General features: G+C 37.9%; 2 protein-coding genes across 3 annotated transcripts in view; one reads left to right on the forward strand and one right to left on the reverse strand.

Moving 5' to 3' along the window:
* Nucleotides 1–3,350: 3,350 nt before the first annotated feature.
* LOC139465002 (insulin-induced gene 2 protein-like) lies at nt 3,351–10,435 on the reverse strand. Its single transcript, XM_071246662.1, has 6 exons — nt 10,311–10,435; nt 9,444–9,634; nt 8,547–8,671; nt 7,551–7,717; nt 7,040–7,139; nt 3,351–6,073 (listed from the first exon to the last, which is right to left on the reverse strand). The coding sequence occupies exons 2-6, from the start codon at nt 9,622–9,624 to the stop codon at nt 6,047–6,049; spliced, it is 600 nt and encodes a 199-aa protein (XP_071102763.1). The 5' UTR covers nt 9,625–9,634; nt 10,311–10,435; the 3' UTR covers nt 3,351–6,046.
* A 250-nt stretch (nt 10,436–10,685) lies between these two features.
* Nucleotides 10,686–23,672, forward strand: part of LOC139465004 (coiled-coil domain-containing protein 93-like) — a 57,018-nt gene continuing 44,031 nt past the window's right edge. For both annotated transcript variants that reach the window (XM_071246663.1, XM_071246664.1), the window contains exons 1-5: nt 10,686–10,796; nt 11,321–11,434; nt 11,827–11,921; nt 15,114–15,225; nt 16,606–16,704. In XM_071246663.1, coding sequence (XP_071102764.1) covers nt 10,692–10,796; nt 11,321–11,434; nt 11,827–11,921; nt 15,114–15,225; nt 16,606–16,704 — 525 coding nt within the window. In that variant the 5' untranslated portion in view covers nt 10,686–10,691. The remainder of the gene's footprint in view (nt 10,797–11,320; nt 11,435–11,826; nt 11,922–15,113; nt 15,226–16,605; nt 16,705–23,672) is intronic.

Here is a 23,672-nt window from a genome sequence, read left to right on the forward strand (position 1 = left end):
CATTTGATAAAGTAAGCGTCGTCTGCTTCGATCAATAGTCTGGATTACGCGCAGGAAAAACTCGTGCAACGGAAGTGTTTCCCGATTGGCTAAACTCGTAACCATGACATCGCGTGACTATTCTGGTGAACACCTGCATGGAATATACAACCACCTCTAACCTGATTTGACATTTGTTTATATAAATAATCTTAAACGACAAAGCCATTGGCGGTGGGGTTTGTCTAGCGAGGTAAAAGCGTTGACTCGTCACACCAATTCAAAACATGGGTACACCATGTAGAGACGATTTTGACGCCCCTCTCCGTAATATGGATTTGATTTTGTTCCAAATTTCGCAAATGATTTTTTCGATAATAAATGCTAATTTTTTGCGGTATTTATCATAATAGAATGGAGATGCAATACAGCCAAGCGCCTTAACATTTTAATGCATTTTAATCATAATGATGATTATGAAAAAGAATAATCAAAGAATTATGAACAATATATATAAAGTACCACACGAGTAAAAACGTATTAACTGAGGGTCAAATGAGAGTATAACGAGGGTTTTTTATGTTATGGAAAATCATTGAAAGAACTGTTGTTAAATTAGATAATTTCTATTTAACCATCACTCATTCCTGCAACAGTTTGTGAAAAATTATCTGTGGCTGAATACTTTTGTGTATTTGTTCGATGACTAACGGGATGGAGTGGTCAGACTCGCTAACTTGGCTGATGCATGTCATCGTATCCCAATTGCGTAGATCGATGTTCATGATGTCAGTCACTGGATAGTCTGGTCCAGACTCGATAATTTACAGACAGCCGTCATATAGCTGGAATATTGCTGAGTACAGCTTTAAACAACAAACAAACAAACAAACAAACCAACATGGGTATAATGTGTGAAGCCTAATTCTGCTGTGAGGCGCCGTGATATTGCTGGAATATTGCCAAACACAGCGTAAAACCGAGCTCACTCAGAAGATAGGGCGAAAAGGGGAAACAAGCTGGAGTTACGGAAAGGAGCTAGGATTAATAATCAGTTTTATAATGATATATGCAAATATACTGCGACATGCACAAAGTTATGTAGCTCACCTGTTGTTTTCTGTAATATTTTCAAAATAATATAACTATTTATAAACAATATTACCACAAAAACGTGGTGGGAATAGTTATACCTAATATAGACAAACTTAGATTGACGACAATGGCAATACCGGAAATAGGGTCGTAACAAGGTGGGACAGGATGAATAGGCCATCTGACGAAGCATGCGGGTCACCAGGCGTGTCAAAGATCTCTTAGAATATTACGTTTCAGCTTTAGGTGACGGAAAGGTGCGAATGGTGACGAATGACCAATTACGTCATAATCTAAGGGGGGTAACTCAGGCATGTTTAGCTCGGAAACCAAAGGCCTCTTAACGGCACGACATATTCAAACTTACTGTGAGCTTCCTACTTTCACTGAGAGGAAAATGAGGGTATATTTTAAAACACTGATACTAACTTATTCTAAAATTGCGTTTTGTTTGAAATATGAAAGAAAGTGATTTTGTTGTGTAACACTTCCCCTGTTCTAGATCTAGATCTATTTGGCTCTTGAGTTGTTTGTGCGAATACTGTGATATTGTGATTGAAAATATGGGATACACCCAACTCGCCTAAAATCTGACTCGCCTAAAACGATTTTGACCCGACTCGCCTAAATTTTGTTTGAGCGAACTATGGTCCGTTTTTGTATTTTAAAATAAGTATGTAACTATCGGAAATACATAGTAGTGCATTTTATACACATAATGTACCTAAATGTTAGTGTTGTAGTCTCGGTCCCAATAGCGTAACCGACTGGGCTCTGACTCAACATGAAGTGCAGTTTAATTATTACAAAAGACAAATTCTATGGATGATACGTTGGGTTTTGTAATATTATTTCCATACTTGTGTCTGAATATACTAGTAATTGTGATCATTAGGCCTAACCTAAGTTATATTTGCCAAACGCATACCAAAATATTATATATATTTTTTAAGCGAGTCGGGTAAGACTTTTTTAGGCGAGTCGGGTGTAACTCGAAAATATTGGCTCAGTTTGTAGTAAAATGCAATTGTCCTTGAAATGTACAGGTTTAATTTGTATTTCTTTCAGTTCCAAAATAAATATTAAACCTACAACGACATTTATAGACAGATTTAGCTTGCTTGGACACCGAACGTAAGAACATACAAGTATCTGCTGAATCAGCATTCTTCACGAGCCGACACGTGTACATTTTCTAACTGAAGATACATATCCCTTCACAATACATGCGTATCTTTAGACGTATAGTCTGTCAACCATCATTTTGGCACCCATTTTTCACAATTATTTTCCCACATAAGATTTCTATGCAATAAATCGCAAAGAACAAGGACGAACGAAGCGTGGTATATTTCATGATAAAACAGGCTGAACATAACGTCGAAATCTCATGATGAACAAACGACTCGTGGTCGTTGTTTATCGTACAATGTACTCCCACTCATCAATCACGCAATGAAAGTTATCGAATAATAATCTGGCAACAATGACATGCTTGCTGCATGCACGAGGGGAATTATTTGAAATAAGGTTCCCTGAACAGGGATATGTGTTTCTCCTGTGAAAAGAAATTGAGGTTTAAGATCAAGAATATTGCACTTGGATATCTATGTGCGTGCGTGTCTGCTTGTACTTGTCCAGACTAATGCCCATGAGATACCCTGCAGCAGTTTAACATGGATACCCCACTCGGACACAGTATACTCAAAGATGACTGGTCCTTGTATCCCCTTCATACCGAGCACCAGGCAGGGAAACATGAAGTACGAACCACTGACCTTCCGCTCTCCTGGCAGATTCTCTATCCACAAGACCATGAAGGCAGTCACTAAACAAAAGGGTTCTGTATGTAGTGAGTGAGAGAGTGGGTATGGTTTTACGCCCGCTTTTAGCAAAATTCAAGCAATATCACGGCTGGGGGACACCAGAAATGGGCTTCACACATTGTACCCATGTCGGGAATCAAACCCCGGTCTTCAGCATAACTGTTCTGTATGTAATCAACATAGATAGCATTATTAACACATTAGGTTTTATTTTTTAAACCTTTAGGCACATACATATACAAAACATATGTTAGCATTCTTGAGTCTGATTCCCCACATGTGAAGCCAGTTCTTGATTCAATACTTATTCACAAATCCGTAGTTGAATGATGCAACCAGTTCTGTGTAACCGCCTCTGATGCAAAGTAACTGCAACTTTATAAGGGCGAAATACTGAATTTAACCTGCCCAACAAGTAACTTGAAACAAATGACAAAAAGTATGTTTGAGTTGTGGTCATATTTATTTGCCCAGGGTGAACATAATTATTCATGGCAAGATTTACTTACAAATATTTACATATATACATACAGGGAAATTAAATACACACTGCTGCATCACACACCCATCGTACACAACAAACATTTAGTCTCTACCACACACATGAGCATCTCCTCCAACTAATTATCAATATATCCTTTTCGAAAAGAAAACTCCATGTTTGTTTGTTGTTTAATGTCGCTCTCAGCAATATTCCAGCTATATGTGACGGTCTTTAAATAATAAGAGTCTGGACCAGACAATCCAATGATTGACATCATGAGCATCGATTGACGCAATTGAGATACGATGACATGCATCAACCAAGTCAGCGAGCCTGACCACCCCGATCCCGTTTGTCGCCTCTTACAATAAGCATAGTCACCTGTTATGGCAAGCATGGGTCACTGAAGACCTATTCTATCCATATTTACAAGTATAAACACTGATATACAGTAATACCTTATCAGTCCAGAACCTCTCCTTCAGGACCCTCCTGTTTAATGATAGACAAAAACACACTGCTTTCAAGGTAACGATTCAGAAAATCTTTCTATACAATTTGTACATCTGTAACACCATGTAAGATATTGTCCAGATTATGCATATGCAAGTAACCATTAGTACAGTAGTGAGTACCATTTAACAGCAAGGAGTGTAATGTTTAAAAAAAAAGAAGGACATTTGAAGGTAGACTACATTTTTCCACAGGGCCAATAAAAATGGTTTTGTTTCAGTTCTTTAAGCATGTTAAGGGAATTTGGCCCCACATGATTTAATTTATTTGGAGGGGGTGGGGGGACTTCAGGTTGACTAATGGAGCTATCCGCTCTTGATATATAATCCAAGGGAAAAGGCCCGACACCAGGTCAATGAGAATTTTAGTACTTTCCCCAACCCCTTAATTCCAGAAATCCAATGAACTGCTTCAAATCTTTGCAATTGTGAGATTCTAGTGCTCTTATCTTTGGCAAAATGCCTCGAAAGGCTTTCAGATTTTGATATTTTAGAACACTTCATGTACTTGCAAAAAAGTGGTAAAAATGGGGTCTACTTATTTATGCCTATTGCAATTACCATAATTACACATAAAATGATAAAAACATCCAGCACTGTTTATCAACATTTTTTAAAATGTTATTTCAACATTCATACCAAACCTGATATACTATGGAATGGGTATCAAACAATGAGAGGATGATATAGTTTAATTTCAAATTGTAATTTCAATCAAATTTTGATATCACACGTAAACAGGTTGTTATTTACAAGAATAATCCAACAAGCTGATATTGCACAGTCTGTTGCCCTATTGCATGGTTTTAGCCCTGGCAACTTCAGTGGAAGAGTAACATCCCTTTCAATACAATTTGAGGCAGAGTTGTGTCCCTTTGAGTGCAATCTCTTTCAAGAGCCTCAGTTTTTGAGATCAATGTAAAGAACATCAATTTTGTACATCTGTTACAATTTTTCTTTACAATAAAATCAGAAAGTGAGACAAAATATGACAGTTAACAAATTTACAGATTAATGAAAGAACAGAAGATACTGGTATTTTTCTACTTTTCCTTGGTTATTAGAAATAAATTCCTGAGCCATGTCAACAAACTTTCAAAACTAAATAAATTACACAAATGCTTGCATACATTCAATATGAAATTCAACAAATTTATAGTAGTTAAAATATATGTCACTTTTTACATTTGCCATATGCAGTCACCATGGAATGGCATTAGTGTACGCTGAATTCATCTCGTGAAAACATTGCTTCAATTACAATGAATTCCATCACATAACATGGGGTTATTTTTTGGAACTAGGTGAAAGAGCTTGTTCAGCTTGTCACATGGAAAACATATTAGAAACTTCCTTATATGCTGAACTCATCAACATTTTAAAGTAAAATTATGTACACAAAGATTATTGAAAATCTGTTAAAACTGGAATAAAACTAAACAGTTGAATTACTGCTTTAACTTTAGTTAAAGTCAGAGACTAGGCTTGTTCTGAAAACAAAATTTTGTACTCTTCTTACCTGCATATTTCTGATTTCTAGAAAGAGCAGTGTTAATGTTTAACAACGTGTCAACTACAAGCAACTTTGAAACACAGTGTAATGTTAAAATGTAAATATTTAAGGATTCCAAGATTCAAATACCAAAGAAGACCTCAAGGACCCACTTTAATTTTGAACAATGATAACAATGATGGATGAATATGATGAAATAACATATCGTGACATGTATTAAAAGTTGATTTGATGACTGCATACACTCTCTCAAGTTCAATGTTCTGTAAGCTTCACACAAAATGAACAGAAGAGTTTCAGATGTGTATGATCTCCAATCATCCACAAGCTACATCACACCCAAGAATCGAATCAGGCCATGCCATTTATCTGTTTAATCTTTTGGTGTATTCGGCATCCCAATCAGCGGCATAGCATCGACATATCACATTAGGACCATCTCGATCCTTGGATCCACACACCGACACAGCTGTCTGGTTAATTACGCCAGTTTCTATGATGACACCTGTCAGTCACGGCTGACAGCTTGAGATGGTGTTCATATCACAAGAACAGTGCACGATGGTCCATCAGCAGAGATAAGTCACTGAGTTGGTCATCAGGAGAATTTAAACCTCATGAGATTCTGGACAACAGTTCACTCTTCTTTTTGTTTGCTGTCATCCTGAAATAAATACAAATAAATATAAATAAATTCTACATGCTCTACAATAAGAGTATGATGACAAGCAGCATCAGAAACAGACACAAATTGTGACGTATGCATGTCATAGATATAATCTTTTCAAAAGTACTTCGTTAATAGAAGATCTGTTGTTTATACTCCTCACTCAGCAATATTCCATCTATATGACGGCAGTCTGTAAATAATCGAGTCCGGACCAGACAATCCAGTGACTGACAACATGAGCATCGCTCCACGCAATTGTGATACGATGACATGCATCAACCAAGTCAGTGAGTCTGACCACCCGATCCTGTTAGTCGCCTCTTACAACAAGCAAAGTCGCTGAAGACTTACTCCACCCCGGATCTTCACGGGGCGCTTTACCAGCAGACATCCACAAAGAGTTCAGTTATACATGAAATATGTGTATGAAGTCAATTCCTGCCTTTTCAAATTTTTTGAATACATTTCCTTGCACACTATGAACTATGACAGGTACTTCCTAAGCAGAGCTACAGATAAGCAGCGTATTTGCATAAAATACCCCCCCCCCCAAAAATATTCAAAACCCAATTACTTTCAATTAACTTGCGTATAGAAACACATGCAGTAAATGAAAAACTCAAATGTATAAAAACAGTACGCATAAATACCCAATGAAGCTTTTTCAGCATGCGTACAAAGGAGCTAATTTCCGAAACACAATTACAAGCTAATTTACTTTCAGAGTCAAGCCTATATATTTAGAACAGTTATATATCTAAAACATTAATTTTTTTTTTTAAATGTTAAAATGTTCACTAATTTTAGGAAAAGACCAATAGATGCTAGATGAGTGAATGAAATTGGTTACCCAATGAAAGTGTAATAACCCAATTAAAAAAGAAACCCTAGAGTAAAAACTAAATTGCTCAAAAAGTTATCTGGAGCTCTACTAAGTTTAAAAATTCAACAACTACTTACTATTGCAAGTTGTCGTCCAATATTGCCCATCGTTACTCCGCCTGAGAAGAATACACATGGCAGCCATGACCTTACAAACAGGAAATCTGGCTCTGTGTACCTGGAAAAAAAATAACAATCAAATTTAAACATAATTCACACGTACCGGTACATAAAAGTCATTGGACAACAGACATAAAAAAGTGCCCTGTTTGTATCTTTTTGGGTTACAACTTTTCACATTCAATTTACACAGTACAACACTCACCACAAAATATACTAAGCACCAAAAGAAACTGTGCATATCCATCACTAGGCACCAGAAGATTTTATTATGTGCAGTTTCTGTTGGTGCCTAGTGTATCTATTCATATGGACTTTGCTTTAGGAAATATGAACAATAAAAAATTTTTAGTTAGGAAACACTTCGTCATAAACTCATTGAAATGGACAAAATCTTGCTAGTTATTTATGGATAAACCATGAATGTAATGAACATGATGAGATGAATATAATTTGTTACAAAACTCACCGATAAACTCCATTATAGACTAGAAGTTGAGCAACAAATGTTGCAAGTACTGCAATGGCCACTCCAAGTCCGAATCCACTCCTGGACCGGTCAAACAACCACCACAGTCCAATAGACATAGCAGCAAGTGACAGAGAGAGCTGCAGGTTGTTGGCAAAGTCAATTTTCTTTATAAAGTTAAGGAACAACACATAATTCGAAATTGGAAGAAATAAGTCGAGTCCAGTATAAACAGCGGCATTTTCTTCATCATTACCAAGCCCCACTTGAATAGGTGGTGTCTTACCCTTAGAGCTTGGAACCAAGATGGCCATGAACATGGACGTTGGGATCCATGGTTACTGAGCAATTGCTGAGAGTGGGCAACACTAGTTGGACCCAGTGTTGTTTTTGATAAGTATTTTTAGGCTTATTGCCTTATTTTGGGTGGAAAATCTGCACCGATGCATGATATGGGTGGGTGAGTTTGGTTATATGTTGCTTTTAGCAATATTCCAGCAATATCACGACAGGGGAGACCAGAAATGGGCTTCACACATTGTACCCATGTCGTGAAACAAATACAGGTTTTCGGCATGATGAGCGAGTGTGATGTAAAAAGTGACTAAGTTTTGCCAACTTGATGACACACAAGAGCATCGACATCAAAGCCAGATGTAGCTTTTTGGGAAAATACAAGAGAGAGAGAGAGAGAGAGAGAGAAAAACAATTTGTGTTTGTTAGCCTTAAATTGGCCGGCTTATGGAAAATACTTGATTTGGGAGGAAAACAATGAGTTTCTTGACCTTCCCGGGCCTTGACTATCAGACTACTGGCAGTGTAACCCTGATACATTCACTTCGTAATATCATGGATGCAAGACGACTTAAAACTTAATTGGACTCAATTTTAGGGCACATGCTATCATTTGAAATTATGTATTCACAATTGTTTACCAAATTAGCAATTACACTAAGCATGTGTTAACCAGTGTGACATGTTCATATGGAAGGATACTGCACTTGCATGGTTGATTCCAACAAAGACTGCTACACATCGCATCACACTTGACCATTCCCGCTTGAAGGATGGAGTCTCCCCAAGCCTGTGATCAAGGCACGGATACAGCAAACCTATCACAGCTGAAAAATGAATAACCAATTAATCAGTTTATCACCCTTCTTTTTTCATCATTTCTTGAAAAACGTCCAGTTAAACTACTGCATTGAGGTATACTTGTTTCATTTTTAATGCAATTCTATGGCTATGTTTTTTTCTGCCAAAATTGCAGAGGTTAATTATGAACTGGGTTAAGTTCAAATACAAGACTACTGTTTTGAAACAAGTTACACAACTGACATGATTCAATAATTACATATTAATTAGAACGCTATTGCTTTCAGTTTGTGTGAATACTGACATCTTGTTATCACAGCTAGGACTCAGATATATGCCCCACTAATATGCACCACAACATCTGGATGGTTTGTGCAAAAACCTTTTGAAACTACTTGCCTGAACATTGATTTTGACATAATTTTCAAAGTATGGTTCATACTAGGCCAGAAGGAATGTTCTACTAAACTCAGGGCTTTAACTTGTGGCCATGGCTGCAGACTGTCAGAAAGTCAATGAATAAGCTCAAGAGATATTTCCCAAGCACTCACTAAAGTCTACAAAACAGATTGCTTCAAGAGGATTCTTCCTATGCTGGAACGTTTTCAAGTTCAGTTTGTCAAATGCCACAAAACAGTGATCTCAAAACAGAAAAGACTACACATATAAATCTCTAACATGTCTGCCTAACAGTTAATCTTTCTGTTTTTATGACAATACTGCTTCATGATATTCATGTGTTGATATAATAATTAAGCCCCTAATAAGTAAATATGGCAGCTGTTCCAGTTAACTTACCTGCTGCTGTTCCACATGACGGAGGCACCCACCATGCCGAAGAGAAAAGACTGGCTAGAACCTCAGGGGGAAAAACTGTGACTTGACGTTGGACTTGCAATAAATTCAGAACAAGTGCAAAGAATACTCCAATACTGAATAACACTGTTCCACGGATAATCAACTGCTGCACTGTAGCCATATTGGAATATCTGCGGGGAAAGACAAAATCTTAGTTCATGCACAAAGTGTCGCATGGTGATAAATGCATGATGCAAAGGTACACCCGAAACATAACAACATCTATATTTAAAATGTTACACCAAATTCGGCTGACAGTGTCACGATCATGACGATAGTGGCAGTTATTACGACCTATGGCGTTTAAAAAAATGATTTTCGTCTGATCAGTTCGTTGTGCAATAGGCTAAATAGCACTAATAATTAGATTACTAAGTGTATCTAAAACTGAAAATGACCATTCATATCTATGCAAAAGGAACACCAATGGTGAACGATCTCTGACAAAATATGTTAGGCCATTACGATCTCTTACGTCACAGCGAAGTTTCAGCTGTCAAAATAAATGCGCTATCAAAACAAGCATTAAGAATATATGTACCTTGAAACATTACAATGTAGATCTATGAAGATCTGTATTGAATCCAAACACTTTTCAAATAACTCCAGAAATCTGAATACTAGGAATTCTGCAGGATTTGACTAAATATATCACAGGGTCTAAAGTCCACCAGACTATAAGACATGCAGCGATTCCGTGATCAGCTGACGCACACAACATCAACACCAATGAAAGAAACGTTGCAGAAGAAAATGCAGCAGTTCATATATAAGTTTGTAATTCCCAACACAACATACTGAACTCACCTCAGCTCGAAGCGTTCCAACTGCCAGACTACGATATTATGTCAAGTAATTGTTGTCCAAACAGTAAAATACTATACTACCGGCACAATCGCACGGTGTTGAATCGTAAGACAAGCATCACACCATCGCACTCGCCTGACAAGTGTTGACCAATCAAATTCAGCTACGTCACCGCGTGTTCATTCCTTTGAATGGGGTCACGCGGTCGGAATCCTTTATCGGTCACACAGTCAGCCAATCAAACTTCAGAAGATCGAAAAATGCGCGCTTTCACGGGGTCGCAGACGCTTTCCAATTACTTCCGGGTTATATTTTTGTTTACATCGAAAACTGCCGATATTGCCCGAAGACGATTGGTCACATGATTAGCTATTCGTCAAAATGGCTGCGCCCAGTCCTGGTGGTAGCATCTTTGCAGGAAGGCCTCGAACAGGCTCAACAAAATTCCCTCCCACCCAGTTAGATGCAGACGGTCGAGAAGTTGAGGTATTTCGTAACCAAAGAATTAAATCTAGTAGCACATGATCGAACAATCCAGTGACAATACATACAGAATAAAATATGACAGATCATAAAACACTGATCAGATGTCCGCTGAAAAGGGGCGTGTTTTTTAGAGCAGACATCAATATCATTATAACAGTTATGGTCGTCTTACAGAAATCTGACATTTCCTTGTTTAAATGCACCCCAATTATTTGGTTCTGAACAGACAGAAACCACATAATCTTATATAAGACAATTAGTTACATGTACCGAATTATGATCTGAATGATACATAAATATAACGAATCGTTTGGCTATATTTCTATAACACATTAAACAAACGGATATCGCCCACTGAAATCTCAGAGTCCAAGAAACCTCTCTCTCTCTCTCTCTCTCTCTCTCTCTCTCTCTCTCTCTCTCTCTCTCTCTCTCTCTCTCTCTCTCTCTCTTATATACTCTATGTACTCACTCTGAATAAAAGATTGATATATCAACTTGCTCAAATCTTTACATTGTTTCAGGTTGAAACAAGAGAAGATGAGGAGCAAAATGTTAAACTACAACAGACGATTGAGTTGCTCCTTGCCGCAGGCTATTTCAGAGCCAGAATTAAGGGACTTTCTCCATTTGACAAGGTTCGGAAGAATTTGTTTCTTATTTCTAACTGATTGCTTTTTTTCTAAATAACAGTTAACCTGCATATTAATTGCATCATGGGATGCTCAACAGCATGGGATGTCAACCACTGGTCTGTCTGGTCCAGCTGAAATAATGCTGACTGTGACATGAAACAACATACACACAATCATTGGCATTTGTAAGTTCTTTTCCCAAATGGCACAAATTCAGATCTTCAAGGGAGACATAACTAAAAAACAAACCAAATGATCAAATCTAAACATATGCATTTAAATTATGTTGATTCTAATTTCAGTTTCGCAACAAATATTTTGTATATATACTGACACACTATAAACATGCAAACCAGTGTTTTGTTTTATGATATATGTCATGTTTGTCATAACAGGTGGTTGGTGGTATGACGTGGTGTATCACCACCTGCAACTTTGATGTAGATGTGGACCTGCTCTTTCAAGAAAACTCTACTATTGGTCAGAAAATGTAAGTCCTGCTACACATACATCCCTACTGTTCTATCCGCAGATTCCTCTTTTTGACTTGAGATGGTCCCCAATGGGATTCCCAGGAAGAATTGGTCCCCTGTATCCCATGCTTGTCTTAAGAGCTGGGTCAAGACAGTAGGGGCGAAACAATACAGCGAGGCTACGATACGATACATATCACGACACATAAGTGACGATATTTACGTCAAATCGCATGGAAACGTCTTGACTATAAATATTTTAGAGCAAGTTCGAAAGGAAAAGCTAGCTCTAAACATATGTTACTTTTAGTTGTGAACTTCAAACGCTAATTACTGCACATTTTCGAATATTTGACTGACAAAAATGCTGGGGTTCATAAAACGACTAGTAAGTAAGTAATTTTGGCAAGTGTATCATGTCGTGTCAATACAGACATAAACGTGTCATGTGTCATATCATCACATGAAAACTCAAGGTGCACCGATGTATCATTTCACCGAAAGTGGTTATAGACTTGATGACTTGGCTGATGGAGAGTGTTGTCATGCCCACACGTTTTCAGCTTTTTTTTAGTCACTTTTTTTTCGGATTCAGAATGGTTCAATACAGGATGCATCGAAAGCTACTATTCTAGGATCTTAATTGCAGCTTGTACACTGTTACATTTTGAAATATTTTACCATTTGTGTATAACATGCATAAAACATAGATCTGTGGGTTTAGACTGGAGGGGCCAGGTTCTAAAATTATAACAAACAACACATTTGCACCCTTTGAATCAGTGATCAATTATCAATAACCCTATTGATGAGGAATAACCCTAACAGTGATTACTTTTGGATCACAGATTCAGTTAAAGTCAAATGAAAATTTAAAAATAATAATCTTTTATCTGTATTTTTAAAAAAATTGATCACAGAATGTTTTCACAAATATTACCTTTAGGATTGGGAAAAAACTAAGAAAAACATTGATAAATTAGCCATCTTAAGCAGCATTGTCTGCTGGAAGCTTAGTTGTCTGTTGTTGTTGTTGTTTTTTTCTTTGGGGGGGGGTTCTTGGAAGACAAAGGATCAAATACAGGGGGCATAAGTCTAGACTCGTCAGCTAAACATGTTTTATAGATGATTATTTTAAAACTCTGAGTAATCTCAAAATAATTTTGCAGCTGATCCATGATCCAAAAAATAAAAATATAATGACCTCCTGGTGAAATGACATTCAACAAGATTGAAGATGGATAAAAAATATACCAGTAGTTCCTGTTGCACACTGAAATTCTGTAGGATATGATTATATATCTTTCAGTTAAGAATTTAGTTGTTTGTGCACAATGGTACTAATACTAAAAGTATAAGTAAGAACATTTGTCTAAGATTTAATTAATATGACAAAACATGTATGATGCCCTATTACAATGATTGAAATGTTTAGTTTGTTGTTTGTTTGTTGTTTAACGCCTCACTCAGCAATATTCCGGGTATAAGACAGCAGTCTGTAAATAACCGAGTCTGGACCAGACAATCCAGAGATTGACATCATGAGCATCGATCCACGCCATTTGGATTCGATGACATGCATCAACCAAGTCAGCGAGCCTGACCACCTGATCCCGTTAGTCGCCTCTTACGACGAGCATAGTCGCCTTTTACGGCCAGCATGGGTTGCTGAAGACCTATTCTTCCCCGGATCTTCACGAGTCTGAAATGTTCACATGTCATTGACAAGTTAAAATCTTCTGCCAGTCTTATCTTTAACTAATATATAAATATATCATGATATATTTCAATTAGTACATTGATACCAAATTGTTCCATCAATGACGGTCCTGTTGATGAAACCTGATTTCAAAAAGTTAAGATAAACAATTCATTTTTTTTATATAATGTATAAGTAAATAGTAAGTGATTCTGTGGCATTTGATTGGCTAATCAAGCAAACTGGCCACACCCATGAATGGACTACTGTTTTCTGATTGGTTGATAATAGTGGGTGGGGCTTATGTTGCAATTGCTGATTGTTGTCTACAGTTTATGTTAATAGTCTATGTGTTGATGATTAAATAAGCAGTGTGGGATGTTATTATTGTTGACATATATATTAAGAGGAACTGACTTTAATATGTTCTTGTGTTTATGGAGTCCTTAAAAGGAAAGTTCACACGGAAATGAACCTATTTTTCTTGTACTTTTTCCACATTAATAATGTTAACTTTGAAATGTCATAGACAAAAATATAAAAATATCACAATTAATTAACATATTTTTCGCATTAAAACTATTTATATTTTTCACATTTACCAAGTGTTCTATTTCCATAACAAAAACACCATGGCTTATGCCCCTTTCAATATGACGTCATTTGTGCCAATTGATAAACATTATGACGTCATCATGCTTTGGTAGAGCCGCTTCACGTGTAGGTACAGGTGTGTGATTCTAGCGTCTCAAATGCCAGCCAGCATAGTGTTATGCTGAGTCACCACTGCGCCGGAGTTTGTCGTACGCCATGTTGTCTTAACGCAAACTGGTACTTGATATCTTTTGCGTTGAGAATAGACAAGGACCCAGTTGAAATGGCACCAATTACGTCATAATCTAAGCGGGATAACTCAGGCCTGTTTAGTTCGAAAAACGAAGGCCTCATAACGGCATATCATTTTCACACTATTGTGAGCTTCCTACTTTCACTGTGAAAAAATTGAGTGTATATTTTCAAACACAGATACTAACTAATTCTAAAATTGCGTTTTGTTTAGAAAAAGAAAGAAAGTGATTTTTGCGTGTACACTTCCCCTTTTACAGAAAAAAACAGTTCGTAAATCCACAGCATGCACACCAGTTTTTTTATGTTTATTTCCGGTAAGCAATATTTTATACCGGACATTTGAGATTCCCAATCGGACATGTCCGGCGCATATGACCTTTTCCGGATCCCTGAAACTGACTGAAAGTATAGGAGTCTTAGCGCTAAGATGATTGCAACTCCTTTCTTTAAAATTAACATAAAGTATTTGAGATACTTGGCACTAAGATATGTTTAACTCCTTTCTTTAAGATTAACTTAAAGTATTGGAGATGTTAGCGCTAAGATGATTTTAACTCGTAAATACACAGCATGCACACCAGTTTTTTTTATGTTTATACCTCCATAAATGCCTAAAAATAATGAAGTCAGTTCTTAAGCACACTGATGGTTTTCTTCACAGAGCCCTGACAGAGAAGATCGTGGCTGTGTTACCCAAGATGAAGTGTCCACATCGCATTGAGCCTCATCAGATTCAGGGCCTGGACTTCATTCACATATACCCTGTCGTACAGGTGGGTTGTTCAGTTTGTGTTTGCATCCAAGCCTCTGTTCGTTAACACTGTTCATTTAAGTTCACAAAATAGGTATCTTGAGGGCTGGTGAATGGGTATGGCATCCGGCAGCATCTGGGCACACTTCCTTAAAGAGGTCTGAGCGCTGAGATGATTGTAACTCCTATTCTTTAAAACTGAGTGCCTTGGAGAGCAGGAAATACATTTTAATTGGTAAATTATCATGTCTAGTGATGTTTTATATCAAGTTTCATACTTTTATTGACCAAGTTTGTTATACCTGTTTATTTACCTGAATTTCGCTGAAGGAATACTATAATGCTCATCAACTGTTTGGACCCCGAAGGTAGCTTTGTTTGTTTTTTAAGATGTCCGGACAGAAAAATTTAAATGTCCGGTAAGCAATATTTTATACCAGACATTTGAGATTCCCAATCGGACATGTCCGGCGCATATGACTGTTTCCGGATCCCTGACACTGACTGAAGGTATAGGAGTCTTAGCGCTAAGATGATTGCAACTCCTTTCTTTAAAATTAACATAAAGTATTGGAGATACTTGGCACTAAGATAATTTTAACTCCTTTCTCTAAAATTAACTTAAAGTATTGGAGATGTTAGCACTAAGATGATTTTAACTCCTTTCCTTAAAATTCACCTCTGAGTATTGGAGTCTTAGCGCTAAGATAATTTTAACTCCATTCTTTAAAACTGACTTAAAGTATTGGAGATCTCAGCACTAAGATGATTGTAACTCCTTTCCTTGATGTAAAATATTGGAGATCTTAGCGCTAAGATAATTGTGACTCCTTTCATTATTATTAACATAAAATATTTGAGATTTAAGCGCTAAGATGATTCTTCCTCCTATTTATTAACATTTACAAAGATCACTTTGAGAAACAGGGCCTGGACCAAATTGCCAGAGCCATTTTAGCTCTAATACGATTGCAACTCCTATTTTCTAAAAGTCAAATGAAAGATGATTGTAACTTCTGTACTTTAACATTAACTTTCATTAACTTAAGTTGTAGTTCTGTGATCATTTGCTAAAATGTTTGCCTGATATCAATTATTCAAGAGAGAAATTTACCTGTTGTTACCTGTCAAGGGTTTGCCAGATCTATAAGAAAGATCGAAAGATTTGAAAGAACTGATTTTGATAACATTACATTGCATTTCAGAGATGTGGCTTGGTCCCTGGATTCGATTAATGGATTTCTCCCGAATCTTGATGTGTTAGTGTAACTTGTAATAGATTTGACCAAAATCGTAAAATCCTATTACCTGCACCACTTTGGGCTTTGATATTCCGCCAGGCACGAAAACAACATTCACACAACCATGCACATTGTTCTTATTCAACGTCTTCATGTTGCAGTGGCTGGTAAAACGTGCTATTGAGACCCGAGAGGAGATGGGCGACCAGATTCGCATGTTCTCTATGTCTCAGTTCAACAAGAACTATGCTACTCCCGAGGTAAGGAACCTTTTTTTTCCTTAGATCACAGACATATATTGAGGGTCATTTCATTTCATGAGGCTCCATTGAAACAGTTTTCCCTTCTCTCAACTTGAAATTACAAAGTATGAGTGGGAGGGGATTGGTTAAAAGAAATCAGTTGTTTCTCTCACATTGAGATTCACTTTTGGCTGTTGAATGATAGTGAGAAAAAAAATTCAAAGTAGCAGAAAAAGTGTTGTGTTTCGCCCCCCTTAGGCCACCAAAAAGATATGTATGTTATAAACCTGGTTTCCCTTCCATCCCTTGTCTAGAGCTCCCATCCCTAAACCTGTTTCCTACTTTTTCTCGAGTTCTCATAAAAGCATTCATTAATTAACTGTAAACTTAATTGTCATTGGAAAGAAGGCTTTTACTGACATTTTACAAATTACCGTTTTGTTTTAAAAACAACACTCAGGACAACCTGACCCACCTATCCTATTTGTGGATGGACTGAAATAGGAAGAATGTGGTTCTTAGTGGGTTGAGATGGGGACCTTTTGTCAAATATTGATGAAAAAACAGCACTAACAACATATATGTATATCAGGGGGCACAGGTGGCCCAGTCGTCTAAGGTGCGTCAATTTTGCTGTCCAGAGTTGCGTCCCTTGGGCACGCCAGAAACCTATGATTATGGGTTCGAATCCCAGTTTGCCCTGATCATGTTTCTAGGTTTGTCAGCACCATACCTGTGCTCGTGGGTTTCATCGAAGTGGTGAACGTCTGAGACCTGCATCTCTTCGGGCTTTCCTCCCACATTAAGCCGACACGCCGTGATATAACTGGAATACTGTTAAAAGCGGTGTTAAACCCAACTCACTCACTCACTCATACAAGCATATTTTTTTTCATTCAGAAATCGATTATGAATTTACCTATATATTGCGTGTAGATCTAATTAAATTTACTGTTTATGTAATAAATTAAACCAGGCGAAATTCTAATATATGAGGCTAAAAAAATAAAACAGCTTGTTTAATATTGGGTCCATTTTGACAGCTTTCTCACTGTAAACCCAACTCACTCACTCACTCACTCACTACATGTATATCATAGAATAAAAAAATTACTTCGACTGAAATTAACCATCCAATATTAGCACATGTGGGAGCTGCTACACACATTTACACACACTTCTACAAGTGTGCACAATACTTCATATGTGTTTCTCTTTCCCCTTCTGGTACATGAGTGGGTGGGTGTAGCCTAGCTGGGGTACAATGTGTGAAGCCCATTTCTGGTGTTCACGACTGTGATATTGCTGGAATATTCCTTAAACTACACATACTGATTCATACTTGTAGTGGATCATTAGGTCTTCTTTGATTCACTCACTCACTCACTCACTCACTCACTCACTCACTCACTCACCCACCCACCCACCCACCCACCCACCCACCCACCCACCCACTCACTCACTCACTCACTCACTCACTCACTCACTCACTCACTCACTCACTCACTCACTCACTCACTCACTCACTCAGCCTCCATGGTCTAGTGGTAGAGCACCCGCCCAGAGAGCAGAAGGTCCGGGGTTCAATCCCCGACCGCGTCATACCAAAAGACGTTAAATGATGGAACTTGTTGTTACCCTGTCTGGCGCTTGGCATTAAGGGGCTAAAACAAGGACTGGTTGGCTCGGAGTCAGTATACAGTGTCTGAGTGGGGTATTCATGTTAAACTGCGGTATGGTATCTCAGTGAGCTAGCACTATAAATCGGCATCAGTCGGCATCTAGTACAAGCAGCCACACACACACACACACACACACACACGTGCATGCATGTCGCTATATAAGTGCAATAATCTTGGACGCGACGTTAAACCCCATTTCCCCTCACTCACTCACTCACTCACTCACCTTGACCTTTCTTTGTGTATGTGACATATGCTGTATCTAACAAAACTTTGATATGCCACTCCGAAAACCTGAATGTGTCTTATCTTTGAGCGTGACTACGGAATGTTGTGTGTAGGTTGTGGTGAAGTAGATAGTGAGTTGTGTTTAGGGAAGGCGACATTTAGAAGAGTTGCTTTTCCTTCTGTTTGATCACAGAAGCAACATAGATCCTTCTCAAGGTGTTTACATACATGTCCTTGGACCATTTTATGACAGTCTCTTGTAAAGTACAAATACTCTTCTGGTAGCTCTGTTGCAGGCCGATAGAACATATATTTTAATTTCAGATCATTTCAGTAAGCATCGCTACAATCTCTGTGCGTGTGTTTGTGTGCATGCTTGAGTTGTGTGATAGACATTTCTTAGAAGTTGACAATGTAGACACAATTTATGGATAACAACTTCTATATATTTACTGTAATGGCAACATTTCAGTACAGATCCTTATGCCATTATGCCAAGCAACAGTTCCTTGACAACAGTATAAGTATCTATACTGAAAGCAGTCTAGCAGCCTACACTCATCCCCTTCTCAACTCCAGCAGCCTACACTCATCCCCTTCTCAGCTCTAACAGGCTATACTCATCCCCTTCTCAGCTCTAGCAGCCTTTACTCATCCCCTTCTTACCTCTAGCAGCCTATACTCATCCCCTTCTCAGCTCTAGCAGCCTATACTCATCCCCTTCTCAGCTCTAGCAGCCTATACTCATCCCCTTCCCAGCTCTAGCAGCCTACACTCATCCCCTTCTCAGCTCTAGCAGCCTATACTCATCCCCTTCTATGCTCTAGCAGCCTACTCATCCCCTTCTATGCTCTAGCAGCCTACACTCATCCCCTTCTCAGCTCTAGCAGCCTATACTCATCCCCTTCTCACCTGTAGCAGCCTATACTCATCCCCTTCTCAGCTCTAGCAGCCTACACTCATCCCCTTCCCAGCTCTAGCAGCCTACACTCATCCCCTTCTCAGCTCTAGCAGCCTAAACTCATCCCCTTCTCAGCTCTAGCAGCCTATACTCATCCCCTTCTCAGCTCTAGCAGCCTATACTCATCCCCATCTATGCTCTAGCAGCCTACTCATCCCCTTCTATGCTCTAGCAGCCTATACTCATCCCCTTCTCAACTCCAGCAGCCTACACTCATCTCCTTCCCTGCTGTAGCAGCCTACGCTCATCCCCTTCTCAACTCCAGCAGCCTAAACTCACCCCCTTGTCAGCTCTAGCAGCCTACACTCATCCCCTTCTCAGCTCTAGCAGCCTACACTCATCCCCTTCTCAGCTCTAGCAGCCTACACTCATCCCCTTCTCAGCTCAACGCCTGAAATTTCGAGACTAGGGGGTTCCTCTGGAGAATAATTTTTATTATACCCCCGACAAAATGTCGGGAGTATATAGTTATACCATGATTCCGTCCGTCCGTCTGTCCGTCCGTCCGTCCGTCCAAAAACTTTGTCCGTGCGATTTCTCTTAAACTATTCAGGGGATTCATCTCAAAATTAGTACATATAATCTGTGTCATATGGAGGGGTGCAGTCAAAAGAAAAAAATTGTTTTTATCAATTTTCAATTTTTTAATGAATTTTTCAAACCCTAACGTCCGTCTGAAAACTTTGTCCTCGTGATTTCTCTTAAACTATTCAGTGGATTCATCTCAAACTTAGTACATATAATCTGTGTCATATGGAAGGGTGCAGTCAAAAGTCAACAAATATTTTCATTAATTTTCCATTTTTTTATGAATTTTTCAAACCCTAAAGGCTAACCCTATCCTAGCTATTTAATTTGTAACTACTGACACACTAGGCGGGTCGGGGGTATTAGTGAGCCAGGCTTGTTTTTGCACTTGTTTAGACTTATACCTAACATTATTTTGGTGACTATAGGTTAGTCTACCCTGCGACCTGACTGCCCTCAAGCACATGATGAGTCTGGCTCAGATATCAGTTTAACACATGATATCTAGAGTGTATCAGACTGTCAGATAATCACAACGTCAAGAGGCTAGTTCACATTCGTGTCAGAAAGAGAAATCAGCAGAGCAGATAAGCTGTACATCTGACTGAAATACGCAAACAATGTCACCATTACCCCACTACAGTGGAACATGGTTATAACAAACAGATACAACATACCAATTGTTATACCAAACAGATATAACATCTTAATGGTTATAACAAACATATAACATAACAATGGTTATAAGAAACAGACATAACATACCTATTGTTATGACAAACATATAACATATCAGTGGTTATAACAAACAGATATAACATACCATTGGTTATATAAAAAAACACCCAGATATAACATGCCAATGGTTATAACAAACAGACACAACATACCAATGGTTATAACAAACATATATAACATACCAATGGTTATAACAAACATATAGAATACCAATAGTTATAACAAACAGATGTAGCATACCAACGGTTATAAAAAATATATATAACATGCAAATGGTTATAACAAACTAGTTGAAAAGTCCCAACTGCTTTTCCATAAATCATCATCCAAAATCATTCTGTAGTTTGCTGCACCTATTTGCGAACATGAATAGAAGCTGATATGAAACTCAAATTCGAATACGATCTAGTTCAATTTATTTCTATTTATTATATTTGGCATGAAGTTGTTGAAGTTATCATGGATCCGCCTCAAATGTGTAATAGTTTGAATTACACTTTGTGTTTTTTTCCATCTTTAGAAAACAAAAGAAAACAATTTTTACACCAATTTTACAACATTTGACCCAATGTGTATAATATTAACCAGAACGAGGGATATTGAGAAATTTTCCAAATTTTGTGAAATCATCATGTCTTTTTTTAAGCCCATTAAGTAGCTCACTCCCGATTTAGTAGATATTGTTACTTCAGTGTATCTGTATATGAGAAGATTGAATTAAGGAGTCTTACGTCATTTCAGTCATTCTGTCTAGAATCCGGTCTCATTATTGAGGCAATGTGAATTTTAGTGAAAATTTAGTCAATATGTACATTGCCTGAGTGAATTGTTTGATAGGCATTACTTAGAAGTTGTCAGATGACAAGATACACACAATTTTTATTGATAACAACTTCTTAAATACTGGGAAAAGCGACGTTTCGGTATAGATTCTTATACCGTTGTCAAGCGAAAAGCGACGTTTCAGTAAAGATCCTTATACCATTGTGCAGCAAGACTTGCTTGAAAACGGTATAAGGATCTATACTGAAACGTCGCTTTTCCAAGTATTAAAGAAGTTGTTATCAATAAAAATTGTGTCTATATTGCCTGAATGAATCAGACAGTATAAATGTTGACTGAAATTTCAAGTCAATATACATATATGTATTCCTGCTTAGCAAAGAAGTTACGTATTTTATCCAAATTTAGATATTATATGTACATGTGTATGGTGCTGAAACGATTTTGATTTTGTACCTCTTATGCCACTGATTGTGGCCTTAGTGTAAATAAAAAGTTCAGTTCAGAAAGTGTTTGAGAGGAGATAGCATCAGAGGACAAGGAGATGAAGAGATAAGATTGGGTGGTGATCTGTTCCTGTCAGGCACAGCCTCTGGATATTACGCAGTGTCACTTGAACTTATCAGAGGTCAGAGGTCAGCTAGAGAACACACACATGGTATACGAGATGTACATCCTTCCTGACTTCTGGTTGCAAACTAGGACAAGCAATATAAGTCAATAGGCCTCCACTCTCAATGTTGTCCAGGCACAGCTATAGTTTGTCGACGTTTGGCTTCATTAATCATGTTTCATTAAGATGGACAAAAGTAGGGAAATAAACGAACTTGTATTTTAAGTTTGGATGTCTGAGCCCTGGTCTTCTTGAGATAGTTAAGCCCTGGTCCTCTTGAGATCTTTGTGGACTAGTCTTTTAGAGATCACTGTGCACTAGTCTTCTTGATTTTGTTAAGCAAATGTTTATTAGGATTGTTATAATTAAGCACATATTCTCTTCAGATTGTTCAGTACTTCAATAGAGTTGACTCTTGAGTCTGTGAGCTTAAGTCTTCTTCAATTTGTTAAAAAAACCTAGTCCAATATAGTTTGTTAAACACTGGTGCCTAATTTGATAAATAAGCACTGGGCCCAATTTAGATTGTTAAGCACTGGTCACTATGTGGATTGTTAATCATGATTTAGATTTTTAAGCAATGGTCCCAGTTTAGATTGTTTGGCAGTGGTCCCAGTTTGGATTGTTAAGCACTGGTCTCAGTTTAGATTGTTAAGCACTGGTCCCAGTTTAGATTGTTAAGCACTGGTCCCAGTTTAGATTGTTAAGCACTGGTCCCAGTTTAGATTGTTAAGCACTATTTGGATTGTTAACACTGGTCCCAGTTTAGATTGTTAGGCACTGATCCAAGTTTGGATTGTTAAGCACTATCCTAGTTTAGATTGTAAGGCAATGGTCCGAGTTTTGATTGTTAAGCACTGGTCACTACGGGGATTGTTAAGCATTATTTGGATTGTTAAGCAATGGTCCCAGTTTAGATTGTTAAGCACTGGTCCCAGTTTGGATTGTTAACACTTGTCCCAGTTTAGTTTCATAGGCACTGGTCCCAGTTTAGATTGTTAAGCACTGGTCCCAGTTTAGATTTTAAGCACTGGTCACTGTTTTGATTGTTAGGCAATAGTCCTAGTTTAGATTGTTAAGCAATGGTCCCTGTTTGGATTGTTAAGCACTGGTCCCTGTTTGGATTGTTAAGCACTGGTCCCTGTTTGGATTGTTAAGCACTGGTCCCATTTTGGATTGTTAAGCACTGGTCCTAGTTTAGATTGTTAGGCAATGGTCTCAGTTTGGATTGTTAAGCACTGGTCCCAGTTTGGATTGTTAAGCATTGTTGGGATTGTTAAGCACTGGTCCCAGTAGTGAGTGTTTAGCACTGGTCCCAGTTTTGATTGTTAAGCACTGGTCATTATTGGAATTGTTAAGCACTGGTCCCAGTTTGGATTGTTAAGCATTGTTGGGATTGTTAAGCACTGGTCCCAGTAGGGAATGTTTAGCACAGGTCCCAGTTTTGATTGTT

This window comes from Haliotis cracherodii, unplaced genomic scaffold, assembly GCF_022045235.1.
Source record: "Haliotis cracherodii isolate W230 unplaced genomic scaffold, xgHalCrac1.p SCAF_17, whole genome shotgun sequence".
Lineage (NCBI taxonomy): Eukaryota > Metazoa > Mollusca > Gastropoda > Lepetellida > Haliotidae > Haliotis > Haliotis cracherodii.